Source organism: Phasianus colchicus, chromosome 16 (genome assembly GCF_987193195.1).
Source record: "Phasianus colchicus chromosome 16, bPhaCol1.hap1.1, whole genome shotgun sequence".
Taxonomy (NCBI): Eukaryota; Metazoa; Chordata; class Aves; order Galliformes; family Phasianidae; genus Phasianus; species Phasianus colchicus.
The window spans coordinates 210,075-227,551 of record NC_143451.1 but is presented as its reverse complement, the minus strand read 5'-3'; the positions used below and the strand labels follow the sequence as shown (position 1 = coordinate 227,551).

Here is a 17,477-nt window from a genome sequence, read left to right as displayed (position 1 = left end):
CCGTGGAGAAGGACCTGGGGGTCTTGATAGATGAATTAACATGAGCCAGCAGTGTGCCCTTGTGGCTCGGAAGGCAAATGGGATCCTGGGCTCCATCAGAAGAGGGGTGGCCAGCAGGGACAGAGAGGTGATTGTTCCCCTCTACTCTGCTCTTGTGAGGCCCCATCTGGAATACTGCGTCCAGGTCTGGAGCCCCCAGTACAAGAAAGACAGGGAGCTGTTGGAGAGGGTCCAGAGGAGGGCCACGAAGATGATCAGGGGACTGGAGCACCTCCCCTACGAGGACAGGCTGAAAGAGCTGGGCTTGTTCAGCCTGGAGAAAAGAAGGCTGCGGGGTGACCTCATTGCAGCCTTTCAGTACCTAAAGGGAGCCTACAAAGAGGAGGGGAATCAACTCTTTGAAAGGGTGAGTGACAGCAGGACAAGGGGAAATGGTTTTAAGCTGAGGGAAGGGAGATTTAGGTTGGACATCAGGGGGAAATTCTTTACAGAGAGAGTGGTGAGGTACTGGAACATGCTGCCCAGGGAGGTTGTGGATGCCCCGTCCCTGGAGGTGTTCAAAGCCAGATTGGATGGGGCCCTGGGCAGTCTGGTCTAGCATTAGGTGGAATGGTTGGTGGCCCTGCGTGTGGCAGGGGGGTTGGAGATTCATGATCCTTGAGGTCCCTTCCAACCCTGGCAATTCTGTGATTCTGTGATTCTGTGAAATCGCTAAATGGTGCTGCAAAAGAAGGCTGCAACAAGGGGCACAGCAATGGAGGGGTTGTGCACGAAGGAAGCAAAGCCTCATGCAAACTGGAGGGCTACGGGGGGTGGCACGCTACTGGGGCCAAAGCAATGGGGGGGCGGGGTGGGGAAGGGGAAGCAGGAATGGGATCTGGTGGGGGGAGGAGGAGGAAAGCCATGTGGCTGAAGTGTGCAAGATGGGATGGTGCGTTTGCATGGCAGGTGGAAGGGTGGTGGGCTGCACACGTGTGTGTGGCGCAGGGGGTGGAGCAGAGTGCAGTGGCCAAGTCCTCCCTAGGCAACGTCAGGTGTCAGCAACAGCAGGAGAACCTCCAAGTTCCACTGCCTCCAAGAAGAACAATGCCAGGATGGCAGCTTGGTGGTCCGAAGCTGCATAGTTTCTACTCTGGACCAGCAGTAGTGCAGCAGCTCATGGAATGCCACTGGACAAATCAGGCCATGCGCTCTTTGTCAATCTCTAATTGTGACTATTTTTTATTGACTACAACCAAACATGGAGTGCCAAGTTGGGTGGCACTCAGAACGCTGCCCTGTAACTCTGCGTGCTGCAGCCGCTGCCTTCTGATGCTCTTCCTCTCAGTCCTTCAGCTGCAGCTTCTGCATCATCTCCACAAGGGTGTTCATTGCGGATGACTGGAAAGAAATAAGGCAAGTATAGAGATAGGACAGAAACAATCTAGGGCGATCTCATTAAGAAAGTCTGATCAGTAAACCTTCCAGAACGGCCCCATGCAGCCCAGCACGTTCCTGCCATTCAGGTCACTGACATTCCTTCCCATAACACGCTGCCTATGGTAAGATTCATGCTCTGCTGGGGGAATGAGGTCCCAAAGGTCGCAGTGCCCAACATGGCAAGGCTCTTTATCACAGAAAAACCCTCCAGCCGTTACCAACAGTGTCCTTCTCAAGCCAGAGGAAGGCATCCAAGCTCCCCTAGGCAGCTGTCACTGACAGTGTGATTTCCTTAAACATACAGCTGGGTGTTTTTCTATTACATTGCTTGCCTTGGGATTCTGCAATATCTTTCATGTCTGACAGGCAGAGGCACTGAGAACAACAAGAGCCGTGTCTGTGCTCACCAAGGACTCACCTCTGCACGTGCAGCGGCAGCTCTCAGAGAAGCCTTCTTCAATTCCACTCTTCTCTCTTTTCGTTGTCTTCTTGCTATAAAGCAAGAATAAAACTGAATTCGTTCTGTCAGCAGCAAAACTGCAGAAACATGGGTACCATAAAAACAGATGGCAGAAAAAAGACAAAGGAAATTGGAAGCCTCTCAGTGAATGACATTTCCAGTGGAAAGGTGCAGAAGACTACCATGGAGTTAATGGAGTCGGGGTTACATACTGTGGCACCTCACTGCCTTTGGACTTTGTAGGCTTCAACTCTTTTCCCCTCTGCAGAGAAGGAAAAAGCAAAGCAAACCCTATGCAACTTCAGTGTGCTTGATAAGGGCAGCACCTACCCTACAGGGTGGGTACCACAGCACCTTCTTACCTCTTAGCTTGGAGCTCCGTGCTGCAGCAGGCCCAGGCTGTGCTGCTGGAGCCGGCACGCTGTCTCCGCTCTGACCCCTCGCTCTTTTGGTAGCAGGCAACTGCGCTGCTGTTTGCTGCTCTTCTTCCAAGCCCTTGCGTTTACATTCAGCCAGGGACTTGGAGACAGAGCGGGGGCACGCTGCAGGGGAAGGTCTTCTCCCTGAGCTGGGACCTGCTGTTGTAGGAAGCCCTCCAGCCTGGAGATGAGCTCTCTCAGAAAGGACTTCCTGCACCACTTTCGTGTAGATCTTTCCATTGGGCTCAGCACCTATCTCTGGCAAGAAAGAAGAAGCAAGAAGATATAACAAGAGTCCAATACTACTTTCGGTCTGCAAAATGGGTCACAATGCTAGCACATCTCATCTGCAGTGTTCACAGTCACGGATCTTAGAATCGTGGATGAACTGTGGGTTTGTATTTCAAATCAGCACAGGAAAGGTAACTATAAGTCCCGGGGATTAAGACCCCAAGCAACACGCAGTGAGAACAGTCCCAGGAAGAACAGACAGAAAGCCTAGTTAGAAAGACAGTGCACCAAACCCAGATGCCTGTTGTGCGTCTGTACCTCTCTTGGGTGCCATGTCATGGTCTGTAGCTTCCCCCTGCCTTTCTGCAAGGCTGCGCTTCAGAGGAAGGCCACTGGCATCAGCTTCTGACAGAAAGGAAACAAGAAAGACATGAAGAGCATCTCTTTGGAGGAAGACTTTAGCACAGTCAGACACAAATTTCTGGTCTTCAAGCATAGTTTCTTCCATTTGCCTTTCTGCTGATTCAACACTGTGCCATTTCTGCAGTCAACACAGATCTGCAGTGTCCTTTCCTCTCCATCACACACAGCCCTGCATGCAGCCCTATTTAGAGGCAGGTACCCACACCACAGCTCACAAGAGCTGCTTACCTGCGGAGGCTTTCCGCTTCCCCCCTTGCCCAGCACCATTCCACAGACGCGCAGGCTCCGTCCCTACAACAAAATACAATTTGCTGATTTAACAGAAACCAGTAGCCTGTAGAAGTATTGTCCTGTCAGACCAAATCCATCCCCAAAACAACAAAAAACCAAAAGTCTCATTCTTGCTCAGATGACAGCAGAAGAACCCCAGCCTCCCTGACAGCTCTACATTTGACAGAGCAGAGGTGCATCACCAAACAAAACACTATCAGGTGCAAAAGTTGAGACACATTTTGTGGCTCTAAAAGGAATTCACTCGACTCTAAGCATTTATATGCAGACTTCTGCCTCACTGCTGCCACCAACTGCCGCTGTCGGTCTCTCCAACACTTCCACAGTGGCTTATTTGACATCCCCTGCAGCACTACACCCACTCAGAAGTAATACTCAAAATTCATTCCTCCATCCTTCATAACAGAGGCCTCAAGAAACTCACTTTTGCGTGGCAGTAAGGACGCTCTGTTCCCATCGCGTCCCTCTGCGCGCTGCAAGATGCGGTTGGATCTCCGGCAGCCTGCTGGCTGCTGCTCCCAAACACGGGGAAGCGCGCTGCGCTGCTTCTGGGGAGAGAAAGGAAGAAACGTCAGTGGGAACGGGCAGCCAAGGTTTGCAGAGAGGTTCCAGATTGTGCCAGAGATAGATTATCAGAGTGCTGAGAGATTAATTATCACTAAGGGAAAATACAGCCTAAGCCATGTCCACGTCATTAGCCCAGACTGTCAGCAGGGAGCGCAAAATCCAAGTGGTTTTTGAGGTGACAAAGGACCAGTAGGGCTCCTCCTGCTCCACCCCTTCCCTTAAACATGGGAAAAAGAAAGAAACATCAAGCAAAGGAAACCCAGCCATACTTTTCCTCTCACAGAGCAGGAATTAGAACCACGGTCATCTCCTTGCTGAGCCATGATGGCTGAAGTGTCAGAGGAAGACTTGCAAGGTCTGAGGGTTCTCTCCACAGGAACCTCCTTCGCTCTTAGAAGGAGCTGGCTTCACTCGTTCTTCAACTGCCTTGATCTCCTAGATCCAAATTTTAGGAAATCAACACCAGGGTCACCCAGTGGGGTGAATGGGGTTAACTGAATGGGGGTTAATTGAAGTAAAGCAACAGAGAAGTGAACATGACTCTTATGCAGCCCAATAAAAACTCAATATGGCCTCGTTGTGGTCAGTAGAGTCCCAGAGGAACTAGTAGGAACTGGGAGGAGTGCACACCAGTATAGACCAGAAAAGTCCAGTATGGCTAAGTAAAAACCAGTAAGGACCAGTATGGCCTCAGAGTGGTCAATGGAGTCCTATAGGAATCAGTAGAAACCAATAGGAAGGCACATCTGTGTGCCCTGGGGCCGGAGCTGGCCTGTGCCTCTGGCTTTGGGCCCCAGGGCTGGTGCCGGCCTCTCGGGCTGCAGATGTGGCTTTAGGCCCTTGGCCTGGTTCCGGCCTCTCGGGCTGTGGCTGCACCTTCAGGCCCCGGGGCCGGCGTAGGCCTTTGTGGCTGTGGTTTAGACCCGAAGCTGGTGCTGGCCTCTTGTGCCTGGCTTTAGGCCCTGGAGCCGGTGTCAGCCTTTCAGGCTGTGGATTGAAGTCCTGGGGACAGTGCCGGCTTCTCCAGCTTCGGCTTTAGGCCACAGCAGTGGTGCCAGCCTCTCTGGCTGTGGTTGTGGCTTTAGGACCTGGGGCCAGTGCAGGCCTCTCCAGCTGTGGCTTTGTCTTTAGGCCCTTGGCCTGGTTCCGGCTTCTCTGGCTGTGCTTCAGGCGCAGGGGCTGGTGCCGACCTTTCAGGATTTGGCTTTAGGCTCCACATCTGGTGCCAGCCTGTTCGGCTGTAGATGTGGCTTTAAGCCCCATCTGGTCTGGTGCTGGCCTCTGTGGCTATAACTGTGGCATTATGGCCCAGGGCTGGTGCTGGGCTCTCTGGCTGGAGCTTCAGACTTCAGGGCCAGCGCAGACCTCTCTGGCTGTGGCTTTATACCCCAGGACTTGTGCCAGCCTCTCTGGCTGGGGCTGTGGCTTTATGCCCCAGAGTTGGTGCTGGCCGCTCTGGCTGTGGCTTCAGGTCCTGTGGCCACTGCCAGTCTCTCTGGCTCTGTTTTTAGGCCTCAGGGCCAGTCCTGGCTTCTCTAGCAGCATCTTTAGGCCCCAGGACGTGTGTCAGCCTCTCTAACTGGACTGTGGCTTTAAGCATTTGGACTGGAAAGCACTCCATGGCCAGGCGCTGCTCAAATACTGGGCCTCCATTTCCTCCTGGGCATCCACATGTGCTCTGAGTCTCCTGCAGCTTTCTGCAGGGTTTGCAGCTTCCTGCTGAGGAGCTCCTTGTGTTCTTCTGCAACTGCCCCCCAACATCACTACTGCCTCCCCTGGTACCGTACTGGGAGATGCTTCAGAGTCCATTAGCCTGCACTTCCTTCCTCCCATCAGCAGCTGCTCCTACACAAACCTTCATTCACACTGGGATGCCGTCCACTTCTAGCACCAGCTGACCTGCAAGACAGAGGATTAGCACAAATGCAGAAGCCCAAGGCTGTGCCACCACCATGTGCTGCAGCCTTGGGAAGTCAGCTGCAACTGCAAACTTTGTTAAAATTAAAACAGGCACCGTAAATTAAGCATGACTTCTGAACTGAAGTAATTGCCACAATCAGAAATAAATACTGAAATCGCTTACTTAACTGTAGGTGGTTACTTTTGAATTCTTTTGTTTTGGGGAAAATATGAACTTGGAATTGAAGGATACAAGAAAAATGAGGAGCACATGGCAACTCAGGCAAACTGAGCAGTGCAGGGAAGATTGTTGCATTTCTTCTTCTCCTGTCCCAGAAATGAATTTTCCTAGCTTAAAATGAAAAGAGAAGAAGAGCCTGACATAGAGTAGACACAATACAGTCTCACATCACAGGTAGAAACTGGAGAGCTCTTGTGGCACAAAGCTCAGGACTGTAGAAATTAAGGTTGCCTCTAAGCTTTAAAAGAAGATGAAAGACAAGGTTAAATGCAAAACATTAGCAATTCCTGCAGAGCACATCACACAGCTGTAGGCACCACCTGAGAGGTAACAGTCAGGTGAGAAAGGAAAACCTTACTATGTGAACACAGGGACAAGCTACTCTCTTCTTCTGGGCCTTTGTTCCCAGTGAGGATTTCCCTCAAGAGCGCTGCTCAAGCTGCTGCTGTCTCCAGCTGTTGGTCACTTCTACCTGCTGGACGCTGTGCCCACAGGTCATTCTGCTTTGGGCAAAGCCTGCTGGATTAACTCCAAACCAAGGTCACAGGCCACGTTAATCCAGCTGGTTTATCTGAAAGGGCTCAGAAGCCATGCATGGGATCCTTTCTGCTGGTGGTTCTTTCCAGGCAAGAACCTCCGCTCTCAGATCAACAGCCAAGAGCTGGAAGGCAGAAAAAGCTTTCCAATCCCCATGGATGTGGCTGTCTGCAAAGACAACAGCTGCCTACTCTTCAGCAGGGTGATGCCCACCCAGCAAAGCACTCAGCCAGCAGATGCCTTTCCTTACACTGACAGAACTGTCCCACATTTGTGCAGTCCTTGGCATTGCATTTCCAATCCAAGTTCACATATACCTCAACCATTCCTGCTGTGTTAGTTTACTTGGATCCCCAGTTGGGGCTGCAGCTCAAGAGGTCAACGCAACAGAAATAACACAACATGCAACTGGAAAACACATCTCAAAGCCGAGAAGAGCCAACTCTCTGACCTTGGGCACAACTGGGCACCAAGAGCCAGGCCTTGCAAACTTGGCTGATCTGAGCATGCGGGAGGGGGCTGGCAATCAGACCAGGAGTCTCCATTTCAATTGCAGTTCCATGTAGAGAAGAACACCAAACAGTAACAGGTGTGAATGAATTCATTCAAAAGCTGCACAATGAGTTTGTTCTTTACTAAAAAAAGCATGCATTCCAAGTCAAAAAGTAACCGCGGGAGTTGATATCAATGGAAGCTGTTCTTATTCCTACACCTCATCCTCTTACCACAACTTTCCTTGCCTCATCCCTTACCCCAGCTCCTGGAAAATGCCCACAGACTTAAAGTCAACTCTCAAATCCATAGGACTCCCTTCACATTACTCCATTAATAAAAGATTGCAGACTTGTTTCATGCACTCAAACTGATCGAGCAGCGGTATCACCATCACTCGTAACACACGGAAGCATCCAAACCCTGAGGATTTTTTTCCCCTCCACCACCAGGTTCTTCTTAGCACACAAGACTTCTCTTGCTCCTATCAAACAACAGCCAGCAGTACAAAGCAAGCAGCCACCGAGGACTTTAAAAACAAAGCCTGATCCACATAGCACATCTGAACCTCACAAGAGGCCGACTGTAGGCAGACCTGGAGGGGTGACAAAGGACAGCAAGAGGCTCAGTGACAGCATGGTGACAACGCAGGGCTTGCGGGGCCGGATGACAGTCGAGTCCCACCCTCTGTGTGGTGCTCAGTGTACAGGGAATAGTGTCATCCAAGAGATGGTGACACACAAGTGATGGTGACACCAGATGATGATAACAACAGTGACAGCCAGGGATGGGGACACTGCGTCATGGCTGTTCCACATCGAGGTCACCTTGTGTCATGGTGTCACCTGAAGACAGTGACACTCAGTGACACCCAATGGCATCCAGTGAAGGTGACACCCAATGACAGTACCACCAACGATGATACCACCAACCCCATGTCACACCCCATGTGTCCCCCAACTGTCCCCAGCTCCCTCCCTGTAATCCTCCTCGTCACCTCTTCAATGAGGATGTCACCATGCTGCAGTTGTGCCACCAAGGCAGGGGGGACAGCTTCGGACAGTCATGGACAGCCAGGGTGACAGCGTCACCAGGCTCCAGGAGCTGTAGGATGCTGATGGGGCTCTCGAGGTAGACGGGTTGGTATGGCCCCAGGTTCCACGGTTACAGTGACAGTGAGAACTTCGGGGACAGGTGGTTGTCCCGGTGCTGACACTGCTGACGGTTGTCCTGGTGTCACCTGGTGGCCTGTGGGGAGTTGTTTCTGTGGAGCTTTGCACGGAGATTTGGCGAGAACCATCCATTTCTGAAAGGAAGTGGCGAAAAAATACAACAAAATTGACATAGTATTTATTTTAATGGAAACAGATATTTTTGGGGACGATCCCATGGGGACAAAGCAGCATAAGAACGTGTCACTATGTGAGGTTGTCCTCAAAATCCCCATTCGAGAACTCTGGAACACTCCAGGAAACCCTGGGCACCCTCTGCTCACCCCAACAAACCCTCTGGGACATCTCCAGACCCTTCTGGATGAGTCCAGGATCCACTAGACACCCCAAGACACTTCAGGAACATTTCCAGACCCTTCCAGAAGACTACAGGACCATCTGAACGCACCTGAGGATGCCCCCAAAGCGTGTTCCAAGAAGGGCAACACAGCTGGTGAGGGGTCTGGAGCACAGGCCTGATGGGTGGGGGATGAAGGAGCTGGGAGTGTTCATTGTGGAGAAGAGGAGGCTCAGGGCAGACCTTATTGCTCTCTATAACTACCTGAAGGGAGGCTGTAGTGAGCTGGGCTTCGGCCTCTTCTCTCGTGTAACTGGTGACAGAACTAGAGGGAATGCTTCAAGCTGCACCAGGGGAGATTTAGGCTGGACGTTAGGAAATACTACTTCTCTCAAAGAGTGGTCAGGCAGTGGAATGGGCTGCCCAGGGAGGTGGTAGAGTCACCAACCCTGGAGTTGTTCAAGGAACGTTCGGATTTCGTGTTGAGGGATATGGTTTAGTGAGAACTATTGGTGATAGGTGGACAGTTGGACTGGATGATCTTGTAGGTCTTCTCTAACCTTGGTTTTTCTGTGATCTTCTGTGATCTTCCCAGTCCCCAGTCCTGCCCTGTGCTGGTGTTCTGCAACAAACAGCAGTCCAACACACTGTGTCCCTGTAGAATCACAGAATCGCTCACGTTGGAAAAGACCTTCAAGAGCATCGAGTCCAACCACAACCTGAAGTACCCCAACTCTAACAACCCTCCTCTAAATCATGTCCCGGAGCACCACATCCAAACGGTTTTTAAACACGTTTGGGGATGGTGACTCAACCACCTCCCTGGGCAGCCCATTCCAGTGCTTAAGAACCTTCCTGTAGAGAAGTTTGTCCTGATATCCAACCTAAACTTACCCCATGTCTGTGTGTTCTGTGGAACCCCACAGATGTGACAGTGGAGTCTGGTTCTGCACTGGCTTCTCAAAGAAAACCAGCGCACGGTATCAGGAGCGGAGGAGGAAGCAGATGATTCTGCCACTGATGCTGTCATTGCGCGTCCCCCCCAGGACTCCCACAGCTTCCTCTCCCCAGCCCCGCTCAGCTCCTCGCGGGCTGCAGACGCTGCTGAGGCTCTCGCACTCCACGGCCGTCATCTTCTTCTCGTGCTGCCGGACCGCTCTCTGCAGGGCTGCGCTGAGTTCCTGCCGCTGCAGCCAGAACCGCAGCTCCCGTGCTGACGGATGGAGGAGCTCCGTGCCGGCACCCACAGCACGTGGTCCCCGGGCTGCCGGTGGCACGGCAGGATGCTCCCCTCCCTGTCTCCCATCGCCCCTCAGCTACGGCATCCGCCTATAATCTGCCTAAGGACCCTGCAGAGGGCTACAGACAGGCCGATCGATGGCTGATGCCAGCGGCACGAGGTTCAACATCACTCAATGCCGGGTCCCGCACTTTGTTCACAACAAGCCCAGGCACCGCTGCAGGCTTGGGGCAGAGCGGCCGGAAGGCCGCGTGGAGGAAAAGGCTCTGGAGCTGCGGGCCGACGCTCGGCTGAACGCGAGCCAGCAGCGCGCCTTGTGCAGGCGGCCGAGAAGCCCGCTTTACCGGCAGCAGCGAAGGCAGCAGGAGCAGGAGGCGATCGCCCCGCGCTCAGCCCCGCCCCGCACAGCGCCGGCCTCGGGCCGGCACCGCGACCGCCTGGAGCGGAACGTCAAGGTGCCCCGGAGCCGCTCGTCTCCAGCGGGTTCCCCACGCCACCGCCGGGCCGCGCCGCCCGCCCGGACGCCCCGCTCCCCCACCTGCCGGCGGCCGCCAGCCCGCGCTCGCCGCTCTCCCGGAAGGCCCGCACGGAGCGGGACGGGGCGGCGCGGGCCCGGCCCCGCTGAGGTCCCCCACATCCCCGCCCTTCTCCTCCCGCAGCCGCAGCCGGGGCCCGGAAGCGGAGCGGGCGCACGACGGCAGGCATCGCGAGGGCAGCGGGGCCGGGGCCACGGGGACGCGCGCGGTGATGTCGCAATGACGGCGCGCCCGCGGACAGAAAGGACCCCGCGCGGAGCGCCCGCCCCGTTCGGCGCACCGACCAATGGCAGAGCGGAGGAGGCGGGGCCGAGCGCGGGCTCTCCGCCAATGGCGGCTGCGGACGCGGGGCCGCCGCCATGGAGATGCTGATGGCGACGGCGGGATGGAGGAGCCGCGGGGCTCCGCGCGGGGAAAGCGGCGGTCCGCCGCCCCGCGTCCCCGCCGCCGCCCTCCCCGTGCCTCAGGGACGCCGGGCGGTCAGGGGAAGGCGGCGCGGGGGCACGTTCGTCCCCCGTCAGAATCCGGCTGCCCTCGGAGGAGGAACCGAGCCGTCCTCCGTCGTTGCGGCGAGGCGCTGCCGGGCTGCGAGAAGCGGCGGCTGACCGCGAGAGGCGGGACCCGCCCGGTGTCCGGGAGCGGCTCCTGGCTGAGCCGGGCAGCCCCGGAAGAGAGGGAGCGATCGCGCGGATCGAGGCGCGTTCGAGCCCGGCACGGAGTCCGGCCCAGCGGAGTCCGCTTCTCGCTCGGCTCCAGTCATCGGCAGCGCTGTGCTGAGCTGCTGCCCCGCAGCTGCAGTCTCCAAGTGCCGTTTTCCATCTGATGCCGTGGAGACGGTGCGCCCTCCCTCATTGCAGCGCGTGAAGCCATCCTCGTGACGACAGCGCATGCGTGATGGCGTCCCCATGGCGACAGCGCCTCAGCGCGTGCGCCGCGCCGTCGCTGTGGCGCCGCGCCGTCCCCGCTGAGTGACGTCATCAGCCCCGCGACTGAGGAGGAGGCGGAAGTGGGGCGGGACACCCCGGGGCTCCGAGCGCCGCCTCAGCTTCTACAGGTGGGTGTTCCGGGGGGGGCCCCGGGGTTAAGGGGGCTGGGGGCCACGTGCCGCTCTGCGTTGGCCCCGCGGGGTCTCTGTGGCGCTCGGGGCTTCCGCTCGGCGGGGGCAGCTGCCCTGTGTTTCCCCGCCTCCCCCACCCCGTGTATTTCACTGCCCTCCTCCCCTCCCCCTGCCACTGGTCGCCCACAACCTCCCCCGTCGCTCTGTGTGACCCCCGGGGTTGCGCCTCCCCTCCCCTTTTTCCCCTTTCAGTTCCTCCATTCTGATCACTGTAGTCCTCTTCCACCCCTCCTGTCTGTGCCTCCCCCGTTCTGACCCCCGGGGTCCACCTGCCTGCCCCCTCCCCCTCCCGATCCCTCATTGCCACCTGAGCTCAGGTGCCTCACCAACTGCCCCAGTACTTTACCATCACCCAGACCCGCAGTCACTGCGGAGCCCCGTTTGCAATGAGGATCTGGAGAACCTCTCCCAGCCATGGGCAAGTTGCACAGCAATGCATCCATCCCACGGTGAGGCGTCCAGAGCCGCTGCAAGCAGCTCCAGCCTTTCTCGCACGGAATAAACCAACATACGGAGCGGTGCGGGGGGACAGCCGCTGCCCTCTTTCTCCTCGTGGCTTTCTCCCCGCAGCCTGGCCAGGGCTCAAGGGGAACGAAAGGAGTCGTGCTGTCAATCCTGCTCTAGCACGGGCCTCTTTAGCAAGACTGTCTGCCCAGCCCCTCTGCGTCGGGCTTCATCGGGTAACGAACACAGCAGCAAAGCCGCCCTCGGCTCCTCGGGGAGGGCCCGCCGTCCTCGTGGAAACGCAGCGTGACAGCACGCGGGTTCCAGCAGCACCGGTGCTGTGACTTCCTCTGCCCGCCCTGGAGCCGCAGCCCGCGAGCTTTCCCGGCCTCGCACACTGAGCAGCCGAACCTGCCGTGCTGCACGCGGTCCCTCCGGGCAGAGGCCCACCAGCTCTGAGCCTCGCCCGGCCGCCGCTTCAGCCGTGGGGAACGGCGGCACGCAGGCTGAGCCGGCCGCCATCGGCGCGGGGCGACGGCGAAGGCCCGGCCTCTCATTGGTCAGCGCCGGCGCCGCCCCGCCACCGGCCTCCCTCTCATTGGTCAGCGCCGGCGCCGCCGGCTCTCTTCTCGCTCCCCTTCCCTTCAGCTCCCTTGCGGCGTCTCTCCCCTGCCCCGTTCCCATCCCCTGCCGTTACCTTGCAGCATCTCCCACCAGTTTCCTTCCCTTCCCCTCCCTTGCGGCGTTTCCCCCCAGTCCCCTTCCCTTCCCGCATCTCCCTCTGGTCTCCTTCCCTTCCCTTGCATCATCACCCCGGTTTCCTTCCCTTCTCTTCCCTTGCGGCATCTCATACCGGTCCCCTTCCCTTTCGTTCCAGCCTTTCCCCCTTGTCCCCTTCCCTTGTAATGTCTCACCCTGGTTTCCTTCTCTTCCCTTCCCATGTGGCAAATTCTCCCAGTCCCAATCCCATTCCCTTCTCTTCCCTTACACGATTTCCCCTGTCCCCCTCCCTTCCTATACGGCACAGTTGCCTTCCCATGCCTTCCCTTCCCTTATGTCATCTCTCCCATTTCTATCCTTTCCCTTCCCTTCCCATGGGGTGTCTCCTCCTGGTCTCCTTTCTCTTCCATTACCTTGTGGCATCTCCCACCAGTTTCTTTCTCTTCCCTTCCCTTCCCGTTGCCCCTTGTGCAAGTCATGGAATCGTGCACCATTAAGTTTCATTATTACCATCAGAACACGCTGGATGTGAGAGTCACCTTTTTTGCCCTGTTAGTAGGCCATGACAGAATTGGATCTCCTCTGAAAGGACTCTGGGTTCCCACTGCTGCTGTGTGTGTGTCCCTGCATGGTCCCTGCTGGATCACAGAACCCACAGGGTAGGAGGAGAGAAGCTTCAGACGAGACAAGGGGCATCGAGGTCAGCTCCTGGACATCAAATCACGTGCCTCAGAGCGTATTCCTCCAGCATCTCTGGATGCTGCCTTCTGACTGAGAGAACCACCAGGGAGTGTGTCATCAGTGACAAAAAATACAAAATGAATGTCTTCTGGTATTGCTGGAATACAAAAAAAGCCAGAAGGGGCAAGACAAGAAGCGAGATGAGGTAAGGGGAGGCCAGAAGAGGATGGCAAAAGAGGTGAGGTGAGATGAGGGGATGCCAGAAGGAGAATCCAAAAGAGGTGAGACAAAAGGCTAGGGGAGACAAAGGGGGATGAGAAGGGGATGGGAGAAGGGGGTGCCAGAATGGGACACCAGAAGGGGGTCAATAAGAAGTGAGATGAGATGACACCAGATAGGGATTCCAGAAGGGGACACCAGATAGGGCAAGATGAAAGGTGAGATGTGATGAGGGGAGGACAGAAGGGGGCGCCAGAAGGGGCGAAACAAAAGGCAAGACAAGACAGGAGGTGAGGCGAGATGAGGGGACTCGAGAAGAGGAGTTGGCAGCAAGGCTAACCACCATGAGCCCAGGACCTTTTTTCAGCCGTAGTTAATTAACTCTTGAATAACTTCCCAAATGCCCCTGGGCTTGGCAGAGTCCCCTGGCACAGGCTGAGCCTGGTTTGCAGCCAGCTCGTACTTCGGCCCCAGGGCATGGGAAGGAGCCGTGGATCAGGGGACAGGCACTGAGTGCTGGGAACCCAATGGCACCGAGCCCCAAGCACCAAATCAAGCATCTGGTACTTGCCTTCTGTCTTCCAGGACCACCTGGAGATGGTCCCTATATCAAGGATTTGTCCAAGTAGGTATGCCAGAGTCCTCTTAAGTCCTGTGAGGCACCAAGGTGAGAGACCGATCCCTTGGGGCCCTAGGAACATGACATCTGGGGACACTGAGAAGTGAGAGGCCAATGGGACATGGACAGTGGGGACATCATGGTGACACGGGGACATCGTGGTGACATGAGGACAGGGGGACACATAGAAGCAGGTGGGTGACAGGGACATCAGAATACAGGGCAACAAAGACACGCGTCCCTGGCAGTGTCCACTCAGCGCCCTTGTTGCCAAGCAGGAGATCGGGAGTGAATAAAAATCTGGCAGTGGCAGCTGGGTTTCCTTGTCATTTACTGCTGCAAAACCCAAAGACCATGACTTTTAGATCTTTGAAATCTCAGAATCGTGGGGTCTTAGACTCATAGAATGAACAAATCATGGAACCACAGAATCACAGTATCGTAGAACTATAAAGTCAAGGAGTCACTTGGGTGTGACAAGACCCCTACAGTCTCATCAGGAGACACGTCGTGTATTTTCTGCTCATAACCAACATCAGGAGTCACCACGTTACATCCAGAAATCTGCATCATGAATCTGAAACGGCAGTAGTGCTGCCTCTGTCCATGAGGACAATTTGTCCTTAGGACACGCAGTCAGGCAATCAAAAATTTGTGTTGGGGTTTGGAGTCACTGGGCTGTGTGCCTGAGTTTCAGCAGAACAAAAGGTGTCCTACTGGTTTTGTTCCCGTGATGGTCCAGCCTCCTGTCATGGCTTCAAAGAAAGTGACTCTTGTTTTATCCAGATGAAAAGAAATAATAAAACACTGATAAATGGCTCAGAACTGTAAATGGCTCAACGGTTCCTCAAGGAAAAGCGGTGTGCTAATTTTAAGTGTTATGTCTGGCAGAATGGATAGCTGGTCACGGCCTTGTGGGACGTTTCCCATAGATAAGAGAGCTGCTGTGCTCTGAAAAGATCACTTGAATGTCTGCTTTGGAAATTGCCCAGAGAGCAGTCAGCTGGAAGAGTTTCCTTTGGGCTGCTTCTGCTCTGCAGCGTTTGTCAGGGAGCTTATCAGTGCTGTGTGTTTTGCTGTATTTAAATACAGACTGACATCACACTTAGGTGAGGTGAAGACTGTTTTTAAGATAAAGGCAAAGCAGGTGGGTGATACTTGGTAGTAACTTCACATTAAAGGTTCCACTCAGGAAAACCCTCTTTGCTGGTTTGATGATATCTAAAAAGGAATCCTAAGTTCTTTGTGACTGTACAATGCTGAAACGTAAAGTGTGATGGGGTCCGAGGTTCTCAGGCTGCTCAGCCAGCAGCTGAGCATGGAATCATGGCTTCTTTTAACTTGGAAAAGACCTCTCAGGTCATCCAACCATTAACTCAGTGCTGCCAATTCCACCGCTAAACCCACAACCTGTGACATGTCACCATATCTGCATCATGTCACCCTGCTGGGCCCCGGGCTTGTGGTGCTGGGGAGTAGGTGCGGGGACAATGGCATGGCACATCCTTGGTTGGGCTTGATGTTCTTAGAGGTCTTCTCCAACTTAGTTCTTCTGGGATTCTAGGACAATAGGACTCTAGGATTCGGGCATGATATTAGGATTCCCCCCTTTGGGGCTCGGTGCCATTGGGTTCCCAGCACTTAGTGCCCTTCCCCTGATCCCTGGCTCCTTCCCATGCCCTGGAGCCAAGGTAGGGGCTGGCTGCATGCCAGGCTCAGCCTGTGCCAGGGGACTCTGCCAAGCCCAGGGGCATTTGGGAACGTGAGGGGGGTCCCAAGAGAATAAATGCAGCCCTGGCTTCTTGCAGCCTCACCCAGCTCCCAGCGTACAGTGGAAGATGAAAGCAGTTGCTGTCATCGTGCTCCTGCTCCTCGCCTCCATGTGCCTCCAGGCACAGGCTAGGGTGTGCAGACGGGTTCTTGGTAACGGGCTGGCTCGCAACCACTTTCTCCTTGGGTTCCCTTGCTTCCTGCTCTTTGGGTCCCCTCTGTCCCCTTGGTTTCCTCGCTTTGGGTTCCTTTGGTTCCTTCTCTTTGGGTCCCTGGGTTCACTTGGTTTCCTCTTTGTGAGTCCTATTGATTCCCTTTCTTTGGGTCTTCTTGGTTTCTTCTCTTTGGGTTTCCTCTTTAGGTCCCCTCTGTCCCCTCTCCTTGCATCCTCTCGGCCCCCCTTCTTGGGTCCCCTTGTTTCCTTCTTTGGATCTCCACCTTCTGGTCTCCACCCCCAGCCAATCCCCACATTCCAGGGACTCCAGATGACATGTGGAAGCAATTGGGTCTGTGGGAACCAGTAGGGATTTTCCCTTTAAGACCAAGGGGAGGCCATATGGGGTTGTTGCGAAGGCATCACCCGCTGCCATATGCTTTCCTATTAACTCCAACCCAAACTGTCCCTCATCCTCCTTCCTCAGCTCCTGGATGACTTCGAGGTGGGAGCAAGCGGAGCTTTTGATTTAGGAGTGAGTACTACGGTGCCCTCAGGAGGTGCCTCCCATTTGGGGAGCCCCAGGTCCTCAGTGGTTTTTGAGGAGGTTCTGGTGCCCACTGGGATCTCCTCATTTCTCCCACTGCAGCTTAAGTTGCTACGAGGAAAGCGGAACTCCCATTCCCTTCCCCCTCTGCTGGCGCTCCCAGATCCCGTGGTTGTGAATCTTCCTATCAAGGTGAGTGACACTGGGGGACCCCTGTATCCTGCAGGGTCCTGGGCTGTGGGGGGACCCCAAATCCCTCTGGACTGGGAGGTGTGGAGGAGATCAAAAAGGATCCAAGAAGAACAGTGCCATCCCTGTAAGGTGCAGGTGATCATCGTGGTACCATAAGGACCCCATAAGGTCACCCAAAGAACACAAAGGGTTCTGGTGCCATACAGACCAAATAAAGTGACCATAAGGTCACCGCCTGCACTTTGACTTTCAGGATGAAACACTGGTGCTGTCCCCACCATGTTCCATAAGGACTTGATCATCCCTGCATATCGCCACCAGATCTTTGAAAGAACACAGTCCGTTTTCCCATAAAGAAACACCAATAAACACCGCCAGCAAAGCTCCTGTGTCTGTGTGTCCCTCTATTCTTGCATCCATCAGTCCCTTTGTCCTTTTGTCCATGTGTACCCATTATCCCTGCAGTAACTCCATTATTCCACGATTCTGTGATATCCAGTGGGTTGAACACAGTACTGAAGTCGAGGAGATGGCACTGAGTGACGCTGGGGGGGACAGCCCACCAGAGGTAGCACCCAGTGTCCTCTGGAGCCCTCAGCACAATTTCTGACTCCTTTTGGTGCCGTTTGGATGCATTCTGTCCCTCCTGCACTCTCCCTGTGGGGCAGCTGCAGCCCCTGCCCTCTGCTTCCCTCTCCCTCCATCTCTTCTTCCCTCCATCCCTCCCTCCATTCTTCCTTCAATTCCTCC

At 55.1% G+C, this 17,477-nt stretch overlaps 2 protein-coding genes across 10 annotated transcripts; one reads left to right on the top strand and one right to left on the bottom strand.

Moving 5' to 3' along the window:
- Positions 1-1,002: 1,002 nt before the first annotated feature.
- On the bottom strand, positions 1,003-10,208 carry LOC149915690 (zinc finger CCCH domain-containing protein 11A-like). Of its 3 annotated transcripts, none has more exons than XM_090151179.1 (9): positions 9,049-9,816; positions 7,977-8,285; positions 4,080-5,709; positions 3,668-3,791; positions 3,181-3,243; positions 2,848-2,934; positions 2,242-2,556; positions 1,838-1,911; positions 1,003-1,380 (listed from the first exon to the last, which is right to left on the bottom strand). In XM_090151179.1, exons 3-9 carry the CDS (start codon positions 4,131-4,133, stop codon positions 1,324-1,326), a joined length of 774 nt encoding a protein of 257 aa, XP_090007305.1. In that variant the 5' UTR covers positions 4,134-5,709; positions 7,977-8,285; positions 9,049-9,816; the 3' UTR covers positions 1,003-1,323. The 3 variants fall into 3 exon arrangements, 2 of the variants coding, with proteins under 2 accessions (XP_090007305.1, XP_090007304.1); XR_016471503.1 differs by adding an exon at positions 2,092-2,141 and having other exon boundaries at positions 1,324-1,380; positions 4,080-8,285; positions 9,049-10,208; XM_090151178.1 differs by having other exon boundaries at positions 4,080-8,285; positions 9,383-9,816.
- On the top strand, positions 9,866-17,467 carry LOC149915689 (uncharacterized). 7 transcript variants are annotated; one of them, XR_016471505.1, is made up of 5 exons: positions 12,694-13,431; positions 15,873-15,968; positions 16,476-16,523; positions 16,638-16,727; positions 16,981-17,467. XR_016471505.1 is itself a non-coding variant. In XM_090151181.1 (4 exons), the coding sequence occupies exon 1, from the start codon at positions 9,866-9,868 to the stop codon at positions 10,634-10,636; it is 771 nt and encodes a 256-aa protein (XP_090007307.1). In that variant the 3' UTR covers positions 10,637-11,318; positions 16,476-16,523; positions 16,638-16,727; positions 16,981-17,467. The 7 variants fall into 7 exon arrangements, 5 of the variants coding, with proteins under 5 accessions (XP_090007307.1, XP_090007308.1, XP_090007310.1 ...); XM_090151181.1 differs by lacking the exons at positions 12,694-13,431; positions 15,873-15,968 and adding an exon at positions 9,866-11,318; XR_016471504.1 differs by having other exon boundaries at positions 12,694-15,987.
- Positions 17,468-17,477: the final 10 nt, after the last annotated feature.

Bases quoted from the DNA above. Each gene is read 5' to 3' on its own strand.
- LOC149915690 (XM_090151179.1), bottom strand. From the start codon at position 4,133: ATGGCTCAGCAAGGAGATGACCGTGGTTCTAATTCCTGCTCTGTGAGA. The intron at 3,244-3,667 runs GTGAGTTTCTTG...ATTTTGTTGTAG, and splicing joins GTCCTTACTGCCACGCAAAA to GGACGGAGCCTGCGCGTCTG. The intron at 1,381-1,837 runs GTGAGTCCTTGG...ATTTCTTTCCAG, and splicing joins CTGCCGCTGCACGTGCAGAG to TCATCCGCAATGAACACCCT.
- LOC149915689 (XM_090151182.1), top strand. From the start codon at position 9,866: ATGGCTGATGCCAGCGGCACGAGGTTCAACATCACTCAATGCCGGGTC.